This window comes from Arvicanthis niloticus, chromosome 24, assembly GCF_011762505.2.
Source record: "Arvicanthis niloticus isolate mArvNil1 chromosome 24, mArvNil1.pat.X, whole genome shotgun sequence".
NCBI classification, from domain to species: Eukaryota; Metazoa; Chordata; class Mammalia; order Rodentia; family Muridae; genus Arvicanthis; species Arvicanthis niloticus.
The window spans coordinates 21,459,056-21,484,339 of NC_133432.1; the positions used below are offsets into that span (position 1 = coordinate 21,459,056).

At 43.4% G+C, this 25,284-nt stretch overlaps 1 protein-coding gene across 2 annotated transcripts in view; it reads right to left on the reverse strand.

Moving 5' to 3' along the window:
* Window positions 1–25,284, reverse strand: part of Galnt17 (polypeptide N-acetylgalactosaminyltransferase 17) — a 428,653-nt gene that overhangs the window by 209,807 nt on the left and 193,562 nt on the right. For both annotated transcript variants that reach the window (XM_076923061.1, XM_076923062.1), the window contains exon 3: window positions 23,125–23,291. In XM_076923061.1, the coding sequence (XP_076779176.1) occupies window positions 23,125–23,291 (167 nt within the window). The remainder of the gene's footprint in view (window positions 1–23,124; window positions 23,292–25,284) is intronic.

The window sequence follows — 25,284 nt, forward strand, 5'->3', positions numbered from 1 at the left end:
GAAGTGACGTGTGTGTGTGTGTGTATGTGTGTGTGTGTGTGTGTGCGTGCGTGCGTGCGTGCGTGTGTGTGTGTGTGTGTGTGTGTGTGTGCGCGTGCGCCTGTGCACCCTCGCTTGTCTGTGTCGATATAAGTATATGGGCACATAACAATGAAACAGAAATCTTTAAAACCTACAAACTATTTGTTTCTGGAACTTTTCATTTAGATTATTAATATTATTGTTACTTTGCATTGTAATTGATGATGATGATGACGACGACGACGATGATAATTGTGGTGTAACTGAATTCCGGTAACCAAAACGGTAGAACTCAAAAAATGGGGCAGGTAAGGGGTGGGTGACAACTACATTGCCCAAACAAGGTCTTTATTATCACTGCCGTCATCAGCCCCCCTTCCACCCCCAATGCTACTCTGATTACCGTCGCTACTCTGCCCACAGCTGCTGAATTAAGGGACCTGCTGCTTCCTAGGAACGTGTGGGTTGCGGCAGCTGGGGAGAAGTGAACAGCACATATGGCGTGTTCCAATTAGAAAACAGAACAACAGTGCCTGTCTCCTAGCGAAGCATCCTCAGAGTCCGAGTCACCCAGGAGCCTGTGAAAATGCAAGTTCCCTGGCATGTCTTGAAGCTGGTGTAATATAGCCAGACTCAGCGCCGTTTGCCGCAGCCCAGAGGAGCCTTATGCCAACACAGAAGGGCATATAATGGAAAAGTTACCATTTGCAACATCTGAAAATGTTCAGATCAGTAGCACCAAGTACACCCATGGTGTCCTAGGAGTGTCTTATCACCCCAACCATAAATCCTGAAACCTTGAAAGCGTTTCTCAACGTGTGGGTCATGACTCTTTTGAGGAGGGGGCTTATCCAATAACTATTTCACAGGGGTCACCTAAGACCATTGCAAATATCAGATTTTATGTTATGATTCATAACAGTAGCAAAATTTTAGTTATGGGGTATCAATGAAAATAATTACATGGTTGGAGGTCACTGCAACATGAGGAACTGTATTAAAGGGTTGAAGCATTAGGAAGGCTGAGAACCTTTGCTCTAAAGACTTGCTTTTGTTTGCCGGCTGCCCCAGACCCTACTGACCACTGATAACATTTTCTGACTCTGTGAATTTGCTTATTCTGGATAGGTCATAAAGTTAGACTCACATAATATACAGCCTCTTGAGTCTTCTAGCCTTGTTTATTTAAAAAACCACTTTAAAGACAGTATACTTATCATTGTTGTGGACAGGGAGACATGTGTGTGTTATGGCACATGTGTGGAGGTCGGAGGACAGCAGCTTTGTGGAGTTGATCTTTCCTTCCATCTTTATGTGAGTTCTGGGGATCATGCTGGTACAGCCAGTGCCTTTACTTGCTCAACCATCTTGCCAGCACTTTAGTCTCTTTAAAAAAATGGATGCTTATTTTTATTACCCGAAGTGTGTGTGCGTGCGTGCGTGCGTGTGTGTGTGTGTGTGTGTATGTGTGTGTGTATGTGTGTGTTTGTGTGCGTGCGTGTGTGTGTGTATGTGTGTATGTGTGTGTGTGTGTGTGTGTGTGTGTGCGTGCGTGTGTGTGTATATATGTGTGTGTGCATGTGTATGTTTCCAATCTATGCTAGTTTCACTCTGTTCCTATGATAAATCACTCTGACCAAAAGCAACTTAGGAGAGAAAAGAGTTCATTTGACTTACGCTTCCAGTTCATAGACCATCACTGAGGCAAGTCAGCTCAGGAACTCAAGCAGAAACCTGAAGGCAGGACTGCTTGCAGTCCATGTAGCATCACCTCTGACCAGGGACAGCTCTCATAGACAAGGAAGTACAGTAGAAACTATCAGGGATGCTCCTTGCTGAGTCTCTGACAGGCCCATGCTTACCTAACTTACTTATACTGTTGGTAACTATTTAATAGCAGTCAGGGGTTTCCAGCCTGCCATAGGTCATTTGGCTCCTAGATCAAAGACACAAAACCTTTATATTTATGATATGCCTTTAAAGCACTAGAGCTGGGCACATATCTACCCTCTAATCTATTAGTATCTACGTTCCTATCAATAACCCATATTTATAATTTGCCATGTCCCATCTGGGCCATTCTTATCCAATAGGCCAGCCCTCGTGGCCATGTTTTTATGATTCCTTAACCCCATCGCATCTTCTCTTTCCACTGTCTCCTCTTCCCCTGTGGTCTCCTGCTTTAGATCCTAAGCCACGTAACTGAAACTGCCTACCTCTCTTCTGCCCAGTTATAGGCTATAGGCATCTTTATTCACCAGTCAGGGATAACTTGGGGGGCAAGGTTATATAGCATCACTTGGTTACACAAGGATCTCCTCATCCCTGAGACAACCAGGGCCAATAGTTAACATTACAACACGTAGCAACAGACCAAACCTCATCAGTTTTAAATTAAGGAGCAAGGTTCACACAACAAAGGTGCACAACAAAGGCTGGTAAACATGAGAACCCACTCATAGACCTAGACCTTTAAATACAGTATTAAGCATCATAATATGTTAGGAGCCGAGGTGAACATGACAACATTCGCCATTACAAGATGGCGCAGGCATCCTGTGCTCCTACAAGTAAACAACTAACTGCGCAGGTGCAAAAGGCAAAAGCTCACCAAAGTCACTGCCCATCCCGGGGCATAATATGGGGTGATGAGTGAACAGCCAATCAGAAGTGAACACACCACTCTAGGGTACATATAGCAGTGCCTTTCCCGGGCTTGGGGTCTTCCGCTTCTGCTGATACAAGAATAAAGCCTCGCTGTAGTAACCACCCGAACACTGCCTCCCGTGTCTCTCTTGCGGGCGAGGGGACTCGGAAGGGGTGCGGAACAATAATACATAACAACAGATCAAATCTCAACATTATACAGTCCAGGACCACCTACCCAGGGAATGGTGCTACCTATAGTGGGCTGGATCTCCTATATCAATGAAAATCAAAAGAATGTTCCTCCCCACATGCCCACCATGATCTGACCTGGAACTCCCTTAAGTAAGATTCCCTTCTCAGGTGACTCTAGGCCATGTTAAGGTGGTCATTAAACACCATCAGTCAATTTTTCCATGGTTGATCTTTGCTCCTGGCCAGCTCTCTGTACTCTCCTGACTCACCAAAAGCTGATCCCCGTATCTGGAAGGATCTAATATGACACTTAGACAAGATTCCTTCTCCCAGGCATACTTTCCAATGGAAATTGTTCATTATGGTCCAAATTTGTAACCTCAGAGCTCTGGTGTTACAGGTAGAAATATCAGGAGTTTGGGGTCATCTCAGCTATGTGACACTTGGCCTCGAAACATAATTCCTTCAGGCTGGATGAGTGTATTGACCCACCCCTCTGGGGGAAGCACCCAGTCTTTGTAACTTGTTAGTACCCAAGAATCTTCCCAGTACCAGCCTTTGGCTGCACCCGTACTGAGGGCTCTCAGTTCACTGGGGTTAAATCACATTCATCTCAGAATACATGGTTTTATCCCAGATATTCATCAGGATACTTTACATTTCTCAAGCATCATTTTTTTTTCCTGAGATAGTTTCATATTTTATGTATGTGCAAATCAGCTCCAAAATATAGACTTAAAATTCCAAGATTCCCAGGTGTGCATGAAAATATCTTTATGCCTAAAATAACTAGCCCACTAAATATATAAAGTGCAGCTGAACCAAGACCAAAGCCTAGCCAATCTTTACAGTCTCCCTGATTAGATTAAGGATTACTGAGGCACATCTTAGGGTATGTCTGTAAAAGAGATTCCAGAGGTGTTTAGAGGGAGGAAAACCCATCTTTAATGACTGTGGTACTCTGACACTGCTGTGGAACCATTTCCTCCAGGAAGGAGGTGCCGGGCTTGAGATTCAGGAAGTAAAGAAACTTCACAAGTCTGAGAATGTTGAAAAAAACAAGATTCACCAGACCCTTCCCCATCAAAATTACAGACAGCAAAAAAGCAGTGGGAGAGGAGACCAACTACCTGGGCTGCCTGGAGATTTTCAGACCTACTGAGCTGCCAGCAAGTCCTACAGGATAGCTCCAAGCCTTCAGCCCATCATCCCTGTTGATGTGATATTAGTGACCATTGGTGATACAGCTGCCCTTGAGTCTTCCTGCTCCTCTAAGTAACCATTCACCCCAATTCCTGTTAGTAACACCAGAAAAGCCCTCATTAGCTTACCAGTTGGACTTTGGTAGAATCATTACCTCGGTCCATCTTATATTCTCATTGGTGGAGGGAATAGATATGTGTGTGTTGGGTCTACCCAGTTAAAGTCATGTGCAATGCATGGGCTGCATGAAACAAAACAAAAAACAAAACAAAACAAAACAGAGCAAGCCCACTGAGGGCTAGTGTTCTACTCTCTCCGATTCCTGTTCCATCTGGATCTGAGTGCCACCTTGAGTTTGTGTCCCTTGACACATTCTCCCCTGGCCACCATGCATCACCTCAGCTAAAGGTTCCTACAGCCACCGTGCTTTTCCTTCTATGATAAACCAATAACAACAACAACAACAACAACAACAACAACAACAAGAATCTAAATATTCTCTTCAAAATTGGAAGTTGGGGGTAAGGAAGATGGCTCAGTGGCTAAAGTGCTTACTATAAAAGTATGAATGAGTGACTTTGATCCTCAGAACTCATGTTAAAAGGTGGGTACAAGACTGGAAAGAGGGCTCAGTAGCTAAGAGCATGTACTGTTCTTATAGAGGACCTAGGATTGGCTCCTAGAATCCACATAAGACAGCTCACAACTACCTGCAGCTTCAGTTCCTGGAGATAAAACACCTTCCTGAACACTCTCATTTCTGGACACACACACACACACACACACACACACACTGAATGAATGTTTTAAAATTGTTTTTTTTTCCAAAAGAAATATGCATCCTGAAGTTTATATACTTAGAGACACTCTTCTTTAGGCAAAAACCCAAAAGCTCTTCTTTTTCATAATTTTACAAAAAGTAGGGGGTGTAGAGAGATAACTCAAGTTTAGTTCTTAGAACCCATGTCAGGCAACTTCCATCTACCTGTAACTCCAGCTCCAAGGAATCTGATGCCCCTCCTAGCCTGTATATGCAACTGCATTCACACATGCATGTTTTACACACACACACACACACACACACACACACACACACACACACACACATGTCACAGGCACACACACATGCATACACATAATTACAAAATAAAATAATTTCTTTACAAAATATATAAACATATAGGTAGTCTCCCAGTCCCCTTTGGGTGGCTGTGAAGGGAATCCAGGTCAAGGGAGAGTCAAAAGTATAAGGCTGTTGAAGCCAGCTTTAGCAAGACAGAGTCCCTACCTGATAATCACTGTGTTTTAAACATCCCAAGTACTCGGCTTAGCTGTGTCACTAATGAAATATTTATATCCCCAAATTGCTAATGAAGCTGAGTAAAAATGTCAGCTAATCAGGAAAAGCTCCAGAATACACCATTCAGGGAGATTAGACCCCCTTTCATAATCTAATGAGGATGTCTCACAAACGTTAATGAGGCACAATCCTTTCTTTAAGGCTTATTGGGTCTTTATTGAGGGCCACAGGCGACTGTGACTTTATGTATTTCAACTCTTCCTATCCACCTTGGAGACTCTGTCTAGGTAAAAAAAAGGTGTTATGATCATCAGTTTATACATGAGAAAATGGAAATACAGGGAGGGTTTGTGTCACCCAGTATTCATAGGATGAAAAACTAAACCACTGTCCATGCAAAATGGGATGTTCCTGTAATACCAACACTTAGGAGACTGAGACAGGGGGATTATGAGTTCAAGGACAGACTAGGCTATGAAATGACACAAAGTCCACAAATAATATTTAAAATGGAGTTAATGATATACTTCAGAAGTAGAATGGCTGCCTAGAATCCCCCAGTGAGGGGCTGGGGTAGTGGCTCAGTGGTAAAACACTTGCCTAGAATCCTCCAGTGAGGGGTTGGGGTGTGGCTCAGTGTTAAAGCACCTGCCTAGAATCTCCCAGTGAGGAGCTGGGGGAGTGGCTCAGTGGTAAAACACTTGCCTAGAATCCCCCAGTGAAGGGCTGGGGGCGTGGCTCAGTGGTAGAGCCCCTGCCTAGAATCCCCCAGTGAGGGGCTGGGGGCGTGGCTCAGTGGTAGAGCCCCTGCCTAGAATCCCCCAGTGAGTGGCTGGGGGCATGGTTCAGTGGCAGAGCATCTGCCTAGAATCCTCCAGTGAGTGGCTGGTGTGTGGCTCAGTAGAACAGCTGTGCCTAGAATTGCCCAGAGAATGGCCATGAATGTCAGCAGTAGAACACTTAACAAGAATCCCACATTGTAAAGCTAGGGTCATGGCTCAGCAGTAGAGCTCTTGCCTGGAATTCCAACTAAGGGTTGAGGCTGTGGCTCAGTGATTGAACATCTTCCTAATTGTCCCAGCAATGGTTTCTTGTCACCACTCAGTGTCCTAGCTCTTGCCTATCATTTACAAAGCCCTGCTTCAAGGTCTAATACTATAACAATAGGAATAAAAGCAAGCTAACCTCCCTGATTAGAGAGAGCTGCATAATGGGGAGGTTTGTGAATAGGATAAGACCAGTACCTTTATGAGAGGCACAAAGAAGCTAGTTGGTCCCTTTCACTATGCAAAGATACAGCAATAGAACAGGTCTTCGCCAGACACCTAATCTGCTGGTATCTTGACCTGGGACTTTCTAGGTCTCAGAACCATAAGCACAAAATTCTACGTTTCCATTCTCGATTAATTATCCAGTCTCAAGTGTTTTGCTGAAGCAGTGAGTAGGGACTAAGAAAGAGTCAGTAAGCTTTCCAAGCTCACCACATTTGTAAGTGATGCCTTTGCCCACATCTTGTGAAATTGTGAAATCTGATATCTGTCTGTTTGCAGGAACCTTCTGACACCTGGTGTGAACTTGTCTTGAGGACATCCTCCTTCCACAGGCTCTAAAGCACATTTGCTTGCAGACAAGTTACCAATATGTACCACATTACTCCCTACAATAGGGATATATGAAGAACAAATGTGACTGTGTATAAAGTACCCAGAAAAATACATGCCTTTGTCCTACTTACATTTCTGTTGCTGTGATAAAATACCTGGCATCAAGTAGCTGAGGGGAAGAACTCACAATCTAGGTAACAATCTCCTGTGGTGAAGAAGTCAGGGCAGAAGCTTCAAATAGCTAGTCACATCACATCCACTGTCAAGAGCAGAGAGAAATGCATGCTCACTTGCTCACTTGCTTGCCTGCCTATGCTAAGCTTGATTTCTCTATTCTTATGCACTTTAGAAATCCCCTGCCTAGGGAATGGCACCACCTACAGTGGGCTGGGCCTTCTCAAATCAATTAACAACCAAGGCAGTCCCCCAATGTACAATATAATGCATATAAAGGAAAATAAGAAAGGAGAAATATTTGATGATAAGGAAGGGCTGAAATCAGGTGGTGGACACTTGAGTCATAGAAGAATATATAAAACTAATTGTTGTTTTAGTTTTAAATCTTTCATGCATTTTTCATTTTTTATTTTTTAATTGGTGGATAAGTATATAAAAATATATTCAATAGTGGAAATGTAAAATCCAGTTGAAATTGCAGCGCTTCAGAATAGCAATTTTATATAGAAATTCTTTGAAATGTATAGACTTTTGGGTCTGGTCAATTTACTGTGTACTGGTTTTTATTTGCAAGTTCTTTATTGTAAAGTTTTAATAAATATAAGAGATTTTTAAAAACAAACAAGACAATCTGTTACAGACATGTCCACTGGTCAGCCAATGTGTACAATCCCTAAGATGTTCCACAGGTGACTCTACTTGTGCAAATAGACAAATAACTCTAGCCACTAGATCATTCCATTTAAAACCTGAATTCCTGACAGTGAAGGGGGTTGGGGGCCTACATCAGTCATAGGATGCTGGTCCAGCAGTACAGGTTCATGTTTTGGACTGGAAATAGATATTGACCCTTCTAAGTTGCCTTCCACTGATGTAATCAATACTTCAAACAAAAGTGGCTCATGGGCCAATCAAGAGAGCATGATCATGAGTGTGAGGTGAACCTTCTGGGTGTTTAGTAACATTGCTGTGTTAGTTACTTTTCTCAGAGCTCTTGACCAAATGCCTTACAAGACAAGGAGTATACTTTTGACCCAGAGTTTAGAAGGATTTTGTCCATCAAGGCAGGAGTGAGGGGGGTATGTGATTCTTCACATCTTAGTGGATAAAGAAGCAGAGAAAGGGGAAGAGCAGGGGCCTCAGCTGACTTTCTCTTTATTCATTTTGAGACCCCAGTCTATAGGACTGCTCTGCCCACATTTAGGGAGAGTCTTCAGTTCTAAATTAAACCTCTCTGGAAACAACCAGAGACATAGTGATATAACCAGAGGCGTGTCTCCTAGGTGACTAGCAATCCAGTCAAGTTGGCAATGAAGATGAACCATCAAAACTACCAAACTGAATGAGTCAAGGTGTTTTAAAAAAATCCTTGTGATACTAATGCCAAGACATAGTAGACATGTCCTTCTCTGAAATCCTAGGGTCAAAGTAGACTCAGGGTGAAGACACATTCAAAAATGCCTTCTTGATATTGGGCTTTTGGAATAGCTCCGTAGATAAAGTGCTTACTGTGCACAAACTGGAGGACTTGCAGAACCCAAGTAAAAGCCAGGTAGTATGGTGGCTGCCTGTAATCTAGCATGTGAGAAGTTGAGACAAGGGATCCCTGGGACAAACTAGCTAGCTAGACTGGCAGGACTCAGTGAGATCTAGGATCAATTAGAGACCCTGTCTCAGTACTTAGAGAGGAGAAAGATAAAGGAAGACACATAATATGAGCACTTGCCCCCCCCCAACAAACACATGCATGTACATGTACATGCAAGTGTGCTATACACATGGGAACACACACAGAGAATGCAATAACATGGATGGCTATCTTACATATTTTATTCTCTGAGCATCTTCCAGCTTTACAGACTTAAATAACATACTCATTGACTATGCAGCCAAAGACTGGAGTGAGGGGTTAGAGGGAAAGAGGCAAGAACAAGAAGCTTCAAGAAGAATGGAGGAGGTTTAAGAGGAATGTTTTTGTGGTATCTGAAAGCATTTACAGGCAACACTGTGGCGAAAGATAAAAAGAAGGAAACAAGAAGGTCAATGACAGGGGAAGAGACACCAAGTTTCTGAATACCAAAGAGCTGAACTCAATACACTACTCCATGTTGTGCATCCATGAGATGCTCCAGGGAAAGAAAAACCTCTATGGCTTTCAGTTCCACTGTCAAAAAATTTCTGCTTCCTGCTTCATCTGTTCAGAGTCCCCCCTTGGGCGCCAATGAGATGGTTCAGCAGGTAGAAGCACTTGATGCCAAGCCTGACAACAACCTGAGTCCCATCCCTGACATTTGTGTGAGGGAACTGACCCACCCAATTTTCCTCTGATTGCCATTCATGTTTTGTAACATGCACACATGCCCACAAATAAACAAGTCAATAAGTAAACTTTAAAAATAGTAATAAGTACCAGTTATGGTATGTGACAACCAAGGCTCATGATGTCTTCAGTGGTTATCCCAAAGTAAGATGGCGTTTGCCATCCTGCCCAAAGGACAAGCAGCCAAGGCCTGGGAAGATGGCTCAGTGGCTGAAGTGCCTGCCATGCTGTCATGAGCACATGAATTCAACCCCTAGAACTCTTTTTTTTTTTTTTTTTTTAAATAATGCTCAGCACAAACTTATAATCCCAGTTCTGGGGAAGTGGAGACAGGATGATCCCAAGGGTTTACAGCTAGTAAGCATCACCTATTTGACAAATTTCAGAAGAGTGACAAGCTCTGGCTCAAAATAAAAAAAGAAAAGAAAGAGAAAGGAAGGAAGGAAAAAAGGAAGGAAGGAAGGAAGGAAGGAAGGAAGAAAGAAAGAAAGGAAAAATAAAAAAGTAGATAGCACCCGAGAAGTGGTATCTGAGCCTGTCCTCTGAGCAAGACTTGTGTGCAAGATTGCACATGCACACACACACACACACACACACACACACACACACACACACACACACACACACAGTGGAGAATGGGTGGGCAGTCAAATATCTGAAATCTGCAGCCAACCCTAACAATGTGTGGATTTAAGCGATAAAATTTGTCTACAGGCTGGAGTGTGTTTTTCTTTCATTATGTTTCTTATTTACTGTGATATTGATTCTGAATGCTCTGAAGTCAGCAAACCTCTTCCCTTGAAATAGCAGGAGTCACCATCATTAAGGAGCCAAGCAGAACAAAACAGACAACATGAAAAGCTCTCAAGACCACAGGGAGGCGTCTCAGCACTGGACTGCTCCTTCCTTGAGTTTTTTAAAAATGCAATTGGCAGTCAGAGATGGGAAAACTAAAGCAAGTCAGGTGACCAATTCCATTTCTCTGGCATTGTGGGGTCTGAGCTCATGGTGAGAGACCTAGGCATGAGTCAAATGCTCCTGTGGGGTTTCAGGAAATGCCCACATGTAAGTGTCTCATGATGTTCTATAAACAGCTAGAAATGTTCTATAAACAATGTAGAAATGGACACATGTCTTCTACTAAGGGAGACATATCAAGATACATGACAGGGATATGAAACACAACTCAGTCAGAATAAAACTTGCCCTATAACAGGGGTTCTCAATGCTGTTACCTTCCTAATGCTGCTACCCTTTAACACAGTTCCTCATGTTGTGGTGATCCCAACCATAAAATTATTTCATTTCTACTTTATAACTGTAATTTTGCTACTGTTATGAGTTGTAATATTCACATCTGTGTTTTCTGATGGTCTTTTGGAAGTCTCCACCCACAAGCTGAGACCCACTGCTCTACAAGGATCAAGACAAATGCTTTGAAATCCACATTTTTTTTTTTTTTTTAAAAAAGCCAGATATAATGATGTTTACTAGGCCTGGAAAGGTGGAGACGGGTGGATCTCTGGAGTATACTGGATAGCCACTTTAGTCTACTTATCAAGAAGCTAACAAGAGACACTGTCTCAGAAACAAACAAACAATGAAAGGTGAACAGCAAGTCAGGATTTGAATCTCTCGGTAAGGCACTGAGTGTGTGGCTCACAGATAGAGGACTTGCTGAGACTTCCCCATTGAGGGGTTGGAGGCTTGGCTCAGTGGTAGATAACTTGCCTAGACTCCTCCAGTGAAGGGCCTGGGACATCGCTCAGTGATAGAGCCCCTGCCTAGAATCTCCTAGTGAGGGGCTGGGGGTGTGGCTCAGTGGTAGAGCCCCTGCCTAGAATCCCCTAATGAGGGGCTGGGGGTTACTGCTCAGCAGTAGAGCACTTGTGTAGAGTCTCTCAGTGGTGGGTTATATGAAGCCCTAAAATTAATCTTTAGGAGCTGAAAAATAAGTACAACCAAACAGAACAACATATAAACACAAAAAGTACAAAACAGTTGAAGTTAGGAGTTCTTCAGATGGAATTCAAGTCAATGGCTGTCCTAAATATAATGATGGTGTAGAGTTTAGTGGGACCTTACCGTCACAGCAAACTGAGTGAAGGGACTTAGTGCGTCATTTTGTCATTTACTATGCGCTTTTATTTGCTTCAAATTAAATGGGTTTTGTTACTGCTGTGTTTGGTGTTTATTTTTTTCCCCCAAGATTTATTTTTAATTGTGTGTATATATAGATCTCTATGGGTGAATATGAGTGGCTGCAGGTGTCCATGAAGGCCAGAAGAAGGTGTCAAATCCCCTAGAACTCGAGTTATGGGCAGTGTGAGCCACTCGAATTCAGGTCCTCTGCAAGAGCAGCAAGTGCTCCTAACCACTGAGCTATCTCTTGAGCCCTTTATTCTGTTCAAACCCAGGTGGCATAGAGAGCTTTGGCTGGAGATCTCTCTCTCTCTCTCTCTCTCTCTCTCTCTCTCTCTCTCTCTCTCTCTCTCAGAGGTAGTTACATATATGGTCCTTACTCTCTACTGCCCTCAACAAACAGCCTAAAAGTGCAGGCAGGCACGGAAATGCAAATGTGCTGCCTAGCTGTGATGACAGAGCTACTGAGCCGCTGCTGTCACATTGCAGTGATCAGGTTGGAGGCAACAACAAGAATCATTTATTATTAAGGAAGCTCTTTCCAGGCAGGAGGAGAGGTAGGTGCTGTTCACAGGAAGAGTGCCTGGCCAAGCATGGAGCCCTATGATAACACCGTATCTCCTGCCTCTGTCAATCAGAGCCTCACCAACACAGGGAGAATGTTATCTCCCCCAAACACAAGACTTCTTCTATCTCGGCAATTATAAACCCAGAAGAAAAGTGAACAATACCAGGTGGATGCTTCTCCAAAGTCCTTTCTAGAAGACCAGAGGGTAGAACCTTCCACTCAGGAAAAAAAAAAAAAAAAAGTTTTCTAACCCTAGCCCAAGTTTTGAATACAACTGAGCAAGACAGGATACCACCACGTATGACTGTTCTAAAGACGATATCAATGATGAGTTATGTTACCTTCTTTCTAGATCACACAGAAAGCCACAAGATGTAATGCCTCGTAGCAGGTGGAGTGTTCGTTTCCTGGTATTAAAATGCATATCATATGTATAAAGCAAGGGCTATTTTGAGTCACAGCTTTGGCGGATTAGACACAATAGTATCTGATCAACTACATAAGCACTAGATATGGTAGTATACACCTATAAGTCCCAGTGCTGGGGAAACTGAGGCAGGAGGAATATGAGTCAAAGGACAGCTTAGGCTATATAGTAAGATACCATCTCAACAAAATCACAAAACCAACCAAGGTTGGAGATGTAGCTCCACAACAGAATACCTGCCTAGAATCCCCCAGTGAGGGGCTGGGGGTGTGGCTCAGTGGTAGAGCACCTGCCTAGAATTCCCCCAGCGAGGGGCTGGGGTGTGACTAGGACACAAGAGATCACATTTTAGCCATCTGAAGTGTTGAACCCAACAGCACAGAGTACTGTACAGCTATCACCACCGTCTCCAGGACTTCTTTCTCTTCTTCTAACTCAGCTTTGATACTCATTAAGTGGTAAACCTCCATTCCCCCCTAACTTCTGGGTGTGCAAGTGCCATTTAAGGGGGTCACTATGAGTAGAAAACAAGGCTCAACAGATATCTTGGACATCTGCGGCAAGCTTCTAGCTCAGAAGATTAAAAAGATCAGAGAGAGAAAGGCCATTTTTGGAAACAGACTGTTCAGGAAGAAACACTAAAAGCAAAATCACACACACACAGAGTATTACCATCCTGTAGGGAATAAGAAAACATATTGCTTCCATTAAGTCAAGACAATATGTTATCAAAGGAAACTTTGGGGGAATAAAAAAATAACTTGGATCTAAAGCTATAAGAGCAGAAAAGTTTCAAGACAGTGGAAGAGAAGGGAAGAAAGAAAATGAAAAAAAAAAAAAAGAAGAGGAATCAGAGGAACAAAAAGATTTTTATAAGAAAAGATGGGAAAATTAAGAGAGTTGATCTCAGTCAGTAGTTCTCAGCTTTCCTAAGGCTAAGACCCTTTAATACAGTTCCTCATGTTGTGGTAATCCCCCAACCATAAAATTATCTTATTGCTGCTTCATAACTATAATTTTGCTATTGTTATGAATTGTGATGTAAATATCTGATATGCAACCTGGGGGACATGACCCATAGGCCAAGTCGAAGGCTGGAACAACGGGAGACATGGACTGAGGAAGGAAGAACACACAGGGAGGGTGTGTTCTAGTTTCTTATCTGTTGCTATGATGAAACATGCTAACAAAAGAATCCTAAGGGCAAAAGAGTTTGTTTTAATACTTCCAGGTCACAACCCACCCGTGATGGAAGCTGGGAAGGAATTCAAGACATGAACCTGAAGTATAGCCATGGAGGAATGCTGTATGCTGACTCACTTGAAGGCTCATGATTAGCTATTTTTCTTAGACAATCCTGGACTACCTGCCTAGGGAATGTGCCTCTCACAGTGGGCTAAGCCCTTCTGCACTGATTGAGAGTCAAAACAAATTCTCTGCAGATATGATCACAGGCCAATCTGATCTGGGCATCCTTCATTTAAGGCTCTCTGGTCAGATGTTCATAGGCTATGTTAAGTTGAGAAGTCACACTGACCAGGATAGGGTGTAATGTCCCATATATGGAATTGATGGTCAGGAGAAAAACATTTAAGTAGAGGGAGACTCTCAGGGTATGGGAGGGAAAAGGAGAAAGGAGGGAGATGAGAGTCACAGAGAGGTGAATATTACCAAAGTATATTATTTGCATCTATGAAAATGGTATAATGAAACCTATTTCTTCAGTTAAAAAAAGAAAAAAAAAAAAAAAAACAATTAGGTATGGTGATGTACACCTGTGTCCCAGCACTTAGGAAGCAGAGATAGGAGATCAAGTGTTCCAGGCCAGACTGGGATTCATAGTGAGAATTCTCAAAAACAACCAAAACAAGTCAACCCAAATATATTTACCATTCCTGTAATCCCAGGCCTTGAAAGACTGGAGGGTCCCTAAGAGTTTGAGGGCTTCCTGTAGTAGAGAACAAAACCCTGTCTTTGAAAAAAGCCGAGGGGCTAGAGAGCTGATTCAGTGGCCAAGAGCACTTGTGGCTCTTTCAGAGGACCTGAGTTTGGTTTACAGCACCCAGGATGTAACTTCAATGCCAGAGCATCTTAAGTTTTCCTTTGGCTTAACAGTATATGTACACTCACACACACACACACACACACACACAGAGAGAGAGAGAGAGAGAGAGAGAGAGAGAGAGAGAGAGAGAGAGAGGCAAACACACACATACACATAACTCAAAATCAAAATCATTAAAAAAAATCTAGAGACTGATTTTTTTTTAAGTCAAAGTGCTTGTCATACACACACATAAGGATCACAGTTGGGTTCCCAGAAACTCTACAACCCCAGATCTGGAAAACAGAGACAGGTGATCCTCAAAGCAAACTGGCTAAGTCAAGTCTGGATTGACTGACTGTGGGTTTGATGGAGAGGCACTGCATCAATGACTAAGGTCCAAGAGTAATGGAGACTCTTGGTGTGAATCTTGAGCCTCCAAGTGCACTCACATGTACCCGTGCATATCAACACGGGCAAAAAATACACACCTGCCACCTTAATTAGAGTTTCTATTGCTCTGATAAAACAACTTGACCAAAAGCAACATGGGACAGAAAGGGTTACTTCAGCTTACAACTTTCAGGGAAAGGACTCAAGGCAGAAAGGTAGAGTCAGGAACTGAAGCAGAGGTCCTGGAAGAGTGCCACTTACTGGCTTGTTCCTGGCTTGTTGAGCCTGCTTTCCGATCCAGGACCACCCATAGTGGGCTGGGCCTTCCCCATCAATCAATTTTAAAAAATGCCTTACAGATTTGCTTATAGGCCAATCTTATGGAGGTTCTTTGTCAATTAAGATACTCTCTTCCCAGGTGTGTCTAGGTTTGTATCAAGTTAACAAAACCCAAGTAGTTCGTGTGTGTGTGCACACACATGAAAAACAAAAGAAAAAGAAAAAGCAATCTAAAATTATTTTAGGGTCCATCTTGTGGGTGGAACCTGACCAGGCTTATCACCATAGCATTCAAAGTTCTAGGGGAAAAAGTGAAAATCCTACAAGATTCCAGACAACAAGAAGAAAAGGGTTGAAAAACATGTATAAAGACTAGGAATTGGAAGGTCTTTGATTCTTCCTAAAACAACACCCTAGAAGAATGAAAACAGCAGAGCAAAGCCACCGAAATTCTTAAAGAAAGTGACATTCATCATACTCCACCATTCATCATACAGAAGACAGGGAGAAGGTCAGCTTTAGACTTGATCTCAAATGATTATCTCTACCTTGAAGTCTTCTCTTAGGGACCCTCTAGATGTGGCACTTTGCCTGCTCAAGCACACTAACTGAGAAAAAGAGAGCCATAGGGGTGAAGAATCAGAGTGGAGGCAGGAAAGTACAAGAAGAATGGGGGAAGGGGCTCCGAATGACAGCGGTGAACAGACCGGCCCTGCAGTGAAGCATCAAGACTTCAGGTAAACACACTAAGGTGTCACCTTTTCAAGCATTCTCCCTTCAGTTCTGCCTACCACTGAGCCACGCCCCCAGCCCCCCCACTGGAGGATTCTAGGCAGGGGCTCTACCACTGAGTCACGCCCCCAGCCCCTCACTGGGGGATTCTAGGCAGGAGCTCTACCACTGAGCCACGCCCCCAGCCCCTCACTGGGGTATTCTAGGCAGGTGCTCTACCACTGAGCCACTCCCCCAGCCCCTCACTGGGGTATTCTAGGCAGGTGCTCTACCACTGAGCCACAATACTAGCTTCTCACTGGGGGATTCAAGGCAGGTCTCTACTACTGAGCCATACTTTAGCCCCAGGGGAACTCACTGGGGAAAGTTCTACTGTTTATCTATGTTCCAAGATCGTTTGTACTTCATAACATTTTTGAGATTATGTTGCCCAGGCTGATCTTAAGATCAGTGTGTAATATATTCAAGACTTGAACTTGTGATTCTCATGCCTCTGCTTTTTCTAGAGTCTTCCCTAGGCCTGCTCCTAGGTCTCCTTCCCCAGGCCTGGCTAATGAATGCTTGAAGTGGACTCAGAATTGTGTGGAGGTATCAAAAGAACTATTTCCAGAAAGAAACTGATGACACAGCCGAAGAGATGCTATGAGTCCAGAGAAGCAGAAACTGGATCCACTAAGGAAAAAGTATTGACTAGTTTTGCTTGAGTGATTTGGTGTGATATAACAAGTATCAAGAAATGTATACTACTTGAACCTAACACATCACAGATATGGGGTAACATAGTCTGTCAGTTTCTCAAAAAGATAAACAAAGACATTGAAGGTTAATACTCAGCATCAATGTGCAACCTGAGTGAAAAATGACCTCACGTAAAAATAAAACACTCCAGGCTAGAGAGAGAAAGCTCATTGGGTAAAAGCATCCACTGTGGAGGTTTACAGCTTGAGTTCCATCCTTGAGAGCCACCTGATGGGAGGAGAGGACCAGTGTCCATACATTTCCCTCTGACTTCAAATGCATGCTCTCATGTGTGCAGTGTCACCACCCCTCCCATATTAGATATAATTTTAAAACTTTTAAATTGAAGTTGGAGAGGTAACTCAGCAATAATGCACACTGGCTGCTCTCCCAGAGGACCTGAGACCAATTCTCAGGACCCACATGGCGGTTCATGACCATCTGTAACTCTAGCCCATGGGAATCTGAAACCCTCTTCTGGCCTCTGAGGTAACACATATTTGTACAGACATATATGCAGGGAAACGATCCATAGTCATAAAGTAAATGAATAGTCCTACCAGAGCTCTGTGTCCACACACTATTCCTGAGAGCAGCTGAGACCAGGGCATAACATAACCTCAAGATGGACCATTCAGACCTCCTTAGAAGGGATTCTGTAGATTTCCTTAGAATGATGATAGTCCCTTTGATAGCAAAACCAAAAGTGATCATATTTTATATCTCAAGAACAAATGCGGAACCCTATCTTGTTTGTATTATCAGATCTTAACTACATCAAGCTTACTCTTAAAAGGAAGAAAGTGTAAATGAACATGTCTTGGGTTAGTGTCTGCAGCATTTGTTTTTCTAATTATATTTGCTTTTTGATATGTCCACAGTTTCCCACAAAGAATATGCATCACTTTTAATATCAGAAAACAATTATTCGTCTGGAGAAAGAAAGAGAATGTTTTCATCAAATTTTAGACAGAAGTTAAAAGAGATCAACACCATGAATCTTCAAGAACTAAATTTGAGGTGGAAAACAAATGCTTTTAAGATAAAGACAGCCTTCTACGGTAGTGAAAACTATGCTAAATATAGAAGGCACATTGGTGAGAAAAACAAAACAAAACAAAAAGCAAAAAGCAAAAATCAAACACCATTAAGAATCTATGAAGAAACAGCAGTCATTGTAGGAGATTTGAAAACATCATTATCTCAGAGACTTAAGACATATGCAACTCAGTCTATTTAAACATACACACAATTGATGTTCAGATGGAATTTAGGACTGTCATTATCATGTGTGGGGTCATTAATATAAGGTATTTACACAAGCATAGATATAAAGACTGTCTCAGTAAAACAAAGACAGAGAGGGCACAGAATTCTGTGAATCGGAAAGTATTTGTAGACTGAAGGATATGTGGAGACTAGAGGCTGAAAATGATAAGAATTGATATTTATATAGTTAACTCTGGTCCCCTGAGTCATTGAGGTCGGACTGAATCAAACACTCCACTCTTTGCTTTCTTCTCCACTAATTACCATTTGTTAGTATGAAGATTTATTTTATCCTTTTAACTATATGTATGTATGTGAATCTGCATGTGGGTATGTACACATGAGTGCAAGTGCACACCGAGGCCAGAAGAGGGCATCAGATCCCCTGGACCTGGAGCTCAAGTTCTCTGGAAGAGCAGCAAATGCTCTTAACCACTGAGCCATTACACCAGCCCCTCTACTAATCTTTAGACTGGAAGCTCCACCTGAAGTGGCACCTTCAGAACCAGGCTCAAGACTTGATTATTTCATCCGGGGATACTAAAATATGACCCCCACATTCTCACAATTGCAATGAAGACTGTGAGACATAAAGTTTCACATCCCCATGCTGAGTCTCTTAGAATTTCCTTAGTCATGGGGCTACAGAAGGTTCTGATGTTAAAACACCCGATGTTAAAAGGTACACAGTGGGATCCTGTCCTACAATGACTTGATGTGCCAGGGTGGGTTGGTACCCAGGAGGCATGGTGGATGGTGGGGCTATGTGAGGTGAGGACTGAGAGGATGGGGAGGGCTGCAATCTGGATGTAAAGTGAAGGAGCAGGTAGAATCTGTACATGTTAGTACTCAGCTCACCTGATCCTCTGTCAAAGTCCAGACCCAGAATGCTGGTGCTCACAGTGCAAGGGTCTTCCCACATTAACTAAACCAATCAAGATGTCTATGTTGGCGAGTCTTAGGTCAACTTGACACACAAACTAGAGTTATACGAATGGATAGAACCTTGAGAAAATGCCTCCCTAAGATCCAGCTGTAAGGTATTTCCTTAATTAGTGACTGATGAGGGAGGACCCAGTGCATTGTGGGTGGTGCCATCCCTAGGCTGGTGGTCCTGGGTTCTATAAGAAATCAGGCTGAGCAAGCCATGGGAAGTAAGCCAGTAAGTAGCATCCTTCTATGGCCTCTGCATCAGCTGCTGCCTCCACATTCCTACCCTGCTTGAGTTCCTGTCCTGACTTCCTTTGATGATGAACAATATGGACATGTTAGGCAAATAAACCCTTTCTTCTCCTGCTGTTGAAGAGCCCTGTTGTTAAGGTTGCAGTCCCCCATGATCAATGGCTTTCTGAGCTCATCGTGCAATGGAGGACTCCCTTTCTCAGGAGGGCTTCCCTGTCTTTGCCTGACTTTGTCTGGAGAACGTCCCTGAACACAAGTGTTTTGTCTGAAAAGTGACCTTGTACAGAGCTCTCTGCAAAGCTGCATAAGTCCGTCTCTGGCTTCCCAATTCCTGCCCACTTGATGCTGTGACCAATTAGCACTTTCCACCTTTACCCCCTAAAGATACCCTTATGTACCCTATCCCTGGAACAATAAAGTAGACTTGTCTCATGGCAGCAGTCTCCGGAAATCCTTTCGTTACACTCAGCCTTCTGAGTCCTGCTCCCTTTGTCCTTGTGGGCTGGTGGCCAACAGCCTCCAAAGAGAAGGGAGGGGCCATCCAATTTGCTCTTTGGTCGTGGTATTTTATTGCAGTCATAGAAACCCTAACTAAAACATCACTAGAACTACCCATAATCCAATGCCATCTAGACAATCCCTCAATAGCACTCTCTTCTCAGGTGACTCTAGATTGTGTCAAGTTGACATTTAAAAGTAACCATTGATCTGCATTTGACTCATTGAGGGATGGTTACCATCCATACCCTGTAAACCCCAACCCCCACCCACAGTCCAGTTGTACAAGATACAATGGTTTTCACGTGTCAATGTTTGCCGTGGTGGGCAGTGAGGGACCTGTGTCACACACAGCAGGAAGCCAAGAAAAAGCTTCTTTAGGGAAGTAATAGGTTGGGACACTAGAGGATAATTGGAACATCAGTCAGAAAATGAAAAGAGGAAGTGAAAGCAGAGGTCTCTTGTCAGGGGAGAATGCTCTACAGAAACATGGGGTCTGCAGTGAGCATGGGTGGGGGGGCGCTGAGAGAAGAACAATACTAGGGAGAGAATTTGCTAAAAAATTCTGATTCCTAGGAAATGAAGGGATCTTTTCCTCCTCAGATCAATGTCAGGCTTAGAAGGAGCTGCAGCTAACAAAGTAGTACAGAATAAAGGAGAAGAATCGGGGGAATTTAGATATGGCTCAGTTGGTAGAGCACCTGCCTAGCATGGGTGAAGCCCTGGGTTCTAGCCCCATCACACATAAACTGGTTATACCGGCATGTGCCTGTCATCCCAAGACTTGGAAGGTAGAAGCAGGTGAATCAGGAGTTAAAGGTCATCCTCAACTACATAGCAAGTTTGAGGCCAGCCTGGGGCTATGTAAGACCTTGTCAAGGAAGGAAGGAAGGAGGGAAGGAAGGAAAAAAGGAAGCAAGGAAGGAAGGAAGGAAGGAAGGAAGGAAGGAAGGAAGAAAGAAAGAAAGAAAGAAAGAAAGAAAGAAAGAAAGAAAGAAAGGCAAAAAATAATAGTATTAAAATCTAGTCAGTGATCAATTCTTATACATTAGATGACGGTCCACAGAAGACAGATTACTGGGCCCAGGAACATCATTCATCAAGTCTTGGGGATTAATCAGCATTTCTGGAGGGAGAGTCAAGGGAAACCTGATCACTTCTAAGCTGATCCAAACCTCATCTCCTGGAGATCAGGCTACAAAAAAGACTCATCTGAGCTCATCTTCTCCCCAACCTGAGAGCACCTTGTGGGATAATTCTTCTGCTCAGAGCAAGAGGCTTAGGCTATTCCTAATCCTATGGATACTTGGAAGATTAGCTTCCTGGACCTTTAGCAGGCTCGCTCTGCCGTTGTCCTGTCTGACCTGAGCTCAGGGGGCTTTCTCCCTGTGGCGAGCGTGGTGAATTTTGTACATTGTGAGCAGATACATGAGCACAATTCTGTCTGTCTCCACACACAAATGTACTTTTGTCTGACATTCTCATTTTATAATGGTCCAGGAACTCTTGCTTGCTTTTTATTTTTAGCTGACCCATTCTTTCTAGGTGTGCCCAACTCAGAAGACCAACTAACATGGCTTGTTTTCACCTGCCATCATTGTGGGTTCAGTGGCCCAGTGGGGGAATTCTAATATAAGATGTGTTCTGAACAAAGCACTGCGACCATGTGTGTGTGCATGCTTACATGTGTGCATGCATGTGTATGGGCGTGCATGCGTGTATGTCTGTCTGTCTGTTCAGGACAAAGTTCAAGGTTGGGCATCTTCTTCAATCAATCTCCACCTTTCATTTTGAGCCTCTTACTGATTCAGTGCAGCAAACATTTTCTTTTTAAAATTTATGTCTTAGAAAATACAATAGAAACAGTATTATTAAAAGGCAGAGGGGCAAGAAAAATAGACTTTCCTTTTTGATGTTCTTTTGGTGATACAAAAAGGGGAAATAACAGGTCTTAGCTGAGGAATTTACTCTTGTTTGTTTTGTAATTAAGTTCTTACCATGTAGCCTAGACTGGGCAAGAACTTGCTACTTAGCCCAGGTTAGCCCTGAATGCATGCTCCTCCTCCCCCAGCCTCCCAAGTGCTAGAATTCAAGGTGTGGGCCATCATGATTGACTCCACTAACTTTATTTATATATTTATTGAAAGCATGCATATATGCGCATGTTTGTGTGCAAGTGCACATACACATGTATGTGAATGCACGTGGAGGCCATTAGGACAACCTCAGGTGTCATTCCTCAGGAGCAACTCCCTTTGATTTTTGAGAAAGGGTCTCTCACTGGCCTGGAGTATACCAATTAAGTGAGGCTAGGTGGACAATGAGCCCCAGGGATCTGCCTGTTTCTGTTTCTCCATTGCCTGGATTATGAGCACATGTCAACATGTCACACGTTGCTTTTTAAAAACATGGATTCTGCCGGGCGGTGGTGGCGCACGCCTTTAATCCCAGCACTTGGGAGGCAGAGGCAGGCAGATTTCTAAGTTCGAGGCCAGCCTGGTCTACAGAGTGAGTTCCAGGACAGCCAAGGGCTACACAGAGAAACCCTGCCTCGAAAAACCAAAAAAAAAAAAAACAAAAAAAAACAAAAAAACCATGGATTCTAGCCACACATAGTGGTACACACCTATAATCCCAGCATTTGGGAGGCAGAAGTAGGTGGATCTCAGAGTTCAAGGCCAGCCTGGTCTACAGACTGAGTTCCAGGACAGTCAAGGCTACACAGAGAGACGGGCTTGGGGTCCTCTGAGAAATCAAATTCAGATCTTCATGCTTGCTGGGAAGGCATTTTACCTACTGCATGTCCACCCAGTAATTTTATAAGAGCCTGTTCCAGTTTCATCTTTTGTTGCTGTGACAGAACACCTTGGCCAAAAGCAACTTAGAAGAGGGGAAGAGTTTATTTGACTCACAATTCAAGGTCAGAGTCCATCACCGTGGGACAGCCAAGATGCAATCAGCTACTCTCATTATGCCCACAGTCAAGAGGGGAAACAGATGGGTCTTGCTTGATTATTGTCATTTGACTTTCTCCTGGCTTATACAGCCCAGGATCCCCTTCTTAGGGAATGATGCCACCCACAGTGGGCTGAACTCTCCTAATCAACTAACAATAAAGATAATTCTTCATAGATGTGCCCATAGGCCAACCTGATCTAGATAACAGACTCTCTTCCTAGGTGATTCTAGGTTGTATCAAGCAGACAGTTAAAACTGATCTAGCACAGATCCGTAGAGAACTAGAGTAGCAATGAACCAATGTCTGCTAAGACTCTTCCTTTCTCCAGTAAGCTTCAGGGAGCCAGAGACTCAGACACCAGCATGGTTCCCTTAGAAACAGAAGCAGGATTTCTTGAGTCCTGCAAGCAGGCTGTCCTCTCCCATACCTTCGTCACTGTTGTCATCTACCAGGATGATCTCCTTCAGCAGGTGTGTGGGTGTGTGATTGACGGCGCTGTGGACTGATCGCAGTATCACCGACAGGGCCTCATTCACGAAGATGAAGATGATGGATATCTGGGGCAACTCCTTGGAGTATTTGAGCTCCTTACACCTGGGGAAGGGAGAACAGGAAAGCTATCAGAGGAAACGAGATGGCAAAGGAGGGGCTGGAGAGATGGCTCAGAGATTAAGGGCTCTGCTCTTGCTGAGGACCCTGGGTTGATTCCCAGCATCACATGGAGTAGCTCCTAAGTGCTTAAAATTCCAGCTCTAGGTGTTCTGATGTCATCTCTTAGTTTCCACAGGCACCTGCACATACATACATTCAGGCACACAAACACATACAAACAAAATAAACCTTAAAAAAATAAAAGTAAAAGAAAGCATATAAGATGTGGCTGAACACAGGATTTTAGCCAATTTCTCACTAGTTTTTGCCAAGGCAAGGATTCATCACTCTCCCTTGGCTCTCCATCCTTCTCTCTCATTTGTTATTCAAGGCTTCCAGTATCCTAGGCTGACCTCAAACTCACCGTGTAGTTGAGGATAACTTTGCCCTTCTAATTCTCCTCCTGTCTTCACTTCTAGGGATGCGATTACAGATGTGCACCATGATGTCCAGGTTATGTTGTTGTTGGGTACAACAGGGCTTGGTGCATGCTAGGAAGTGCTCTACTTACGGTGCTATGTATGTGTCCAGCCTTCCCTTCTTCACTAAGCATTGTGAAATAAACCTAAGCAATAAAGCATTAAAAGAATCCAGCCTACTTCACCCAAATTGATCATCCTAAAGGGAAAAAAAACACCATTGGGGATATGTCCACCTGTACCACCTGTATCACCTCTGTGCTTTGATGATCTCAGGGTTGGAATCTGGAATGTCCAATAGTCTAATGTCCTGAGGGGTTTATTGGAAAACCAACTTGCAGCTGGGAAGATGGCTCAGTTGATCATCTTTGCTATGCAAGCATGAGGATGCAACTTCAATCTCCAGAACCCACATAAAGAAAATATTGTGTGGTGATACACATTTGTAACCCCAGTGCTGGGGAGGCAGAGACAGGCAGATCTGTGAGGTTCTTTAGCTATTCAACCTACCTAGTTGGTGAGTTCCAGCTAGTAAGAAAGCATGTTAAAACAAAAACAAGGTAAGATCTGGGGAGATCTTGCAGTACAAGTATGAGGAGTAGAGTTTGGATCCCTAGAATCCATGTGAATGCACACTGGGGCTGCAAGTCCATCTGTAGTTCTAGGCTTGGAGGGCAAAGATAGAGTCCCCAGAACAAGCTGGCTAGAGAGACGAGCCATATCGACAAGCTCTGGGTTTGATTGAGATGCCCTGCCTGAGGAAATAAGGTGAAAGAGTGATGGAGGATGATTCCTGACATCAATCTCAGGTCTCCACATGCATGCACACACATGTGCACTTACACAAACATGAACCCACAAACAAGCCTGAATAATGCACACACATGCAAGCACACCCTAAACACAAAAATAAAAATAAAGGGACTGGAGAGATGGCCGAGTAGATAACAGCACTGGCTGCTCTTAAAGAGGAGCCAGGTTCGATTCCCAGCACCCCCATGGCAGTTCAGAACTGGCTGTAACTCCAGTTCTAGGGAACCTGGCACCTTCTTAGGCCTCCACAAGTGCCAGGTACCCATGTGCTACACACACATACACGCAGACAAAACACCTACTCACATAACAAAAATGTAAAAATTAAATGTGGAAATAAAATAAAACAAGATAGATATAACCTGAGAAACGATAGCTGAGCATCTATTTGCACATGTATATAAAACACACACACACACACACACACACTTATGCATGTACAAAGGGGTACAAAGATATAACTCATCTTGTCTCTGTGAGACTGCACAGTGCATAGAAAGAACCCTGAAGGACCTAACAAAGGAAATGAGATGAAGGGAGGGAGTAGGAGGGACATGCTGGGGAGGGGAGGAAGGAGAGATGCGTCTGGTTCTTTATGCTGAACAGCTTGGGCTGTGTCAGGCCATATGAATCACAGTGGCAATTTTGAAAAGAAAATAAAGTTTTGTTACGATATACATCCTTACCTCCTGAGGAGACTGCTC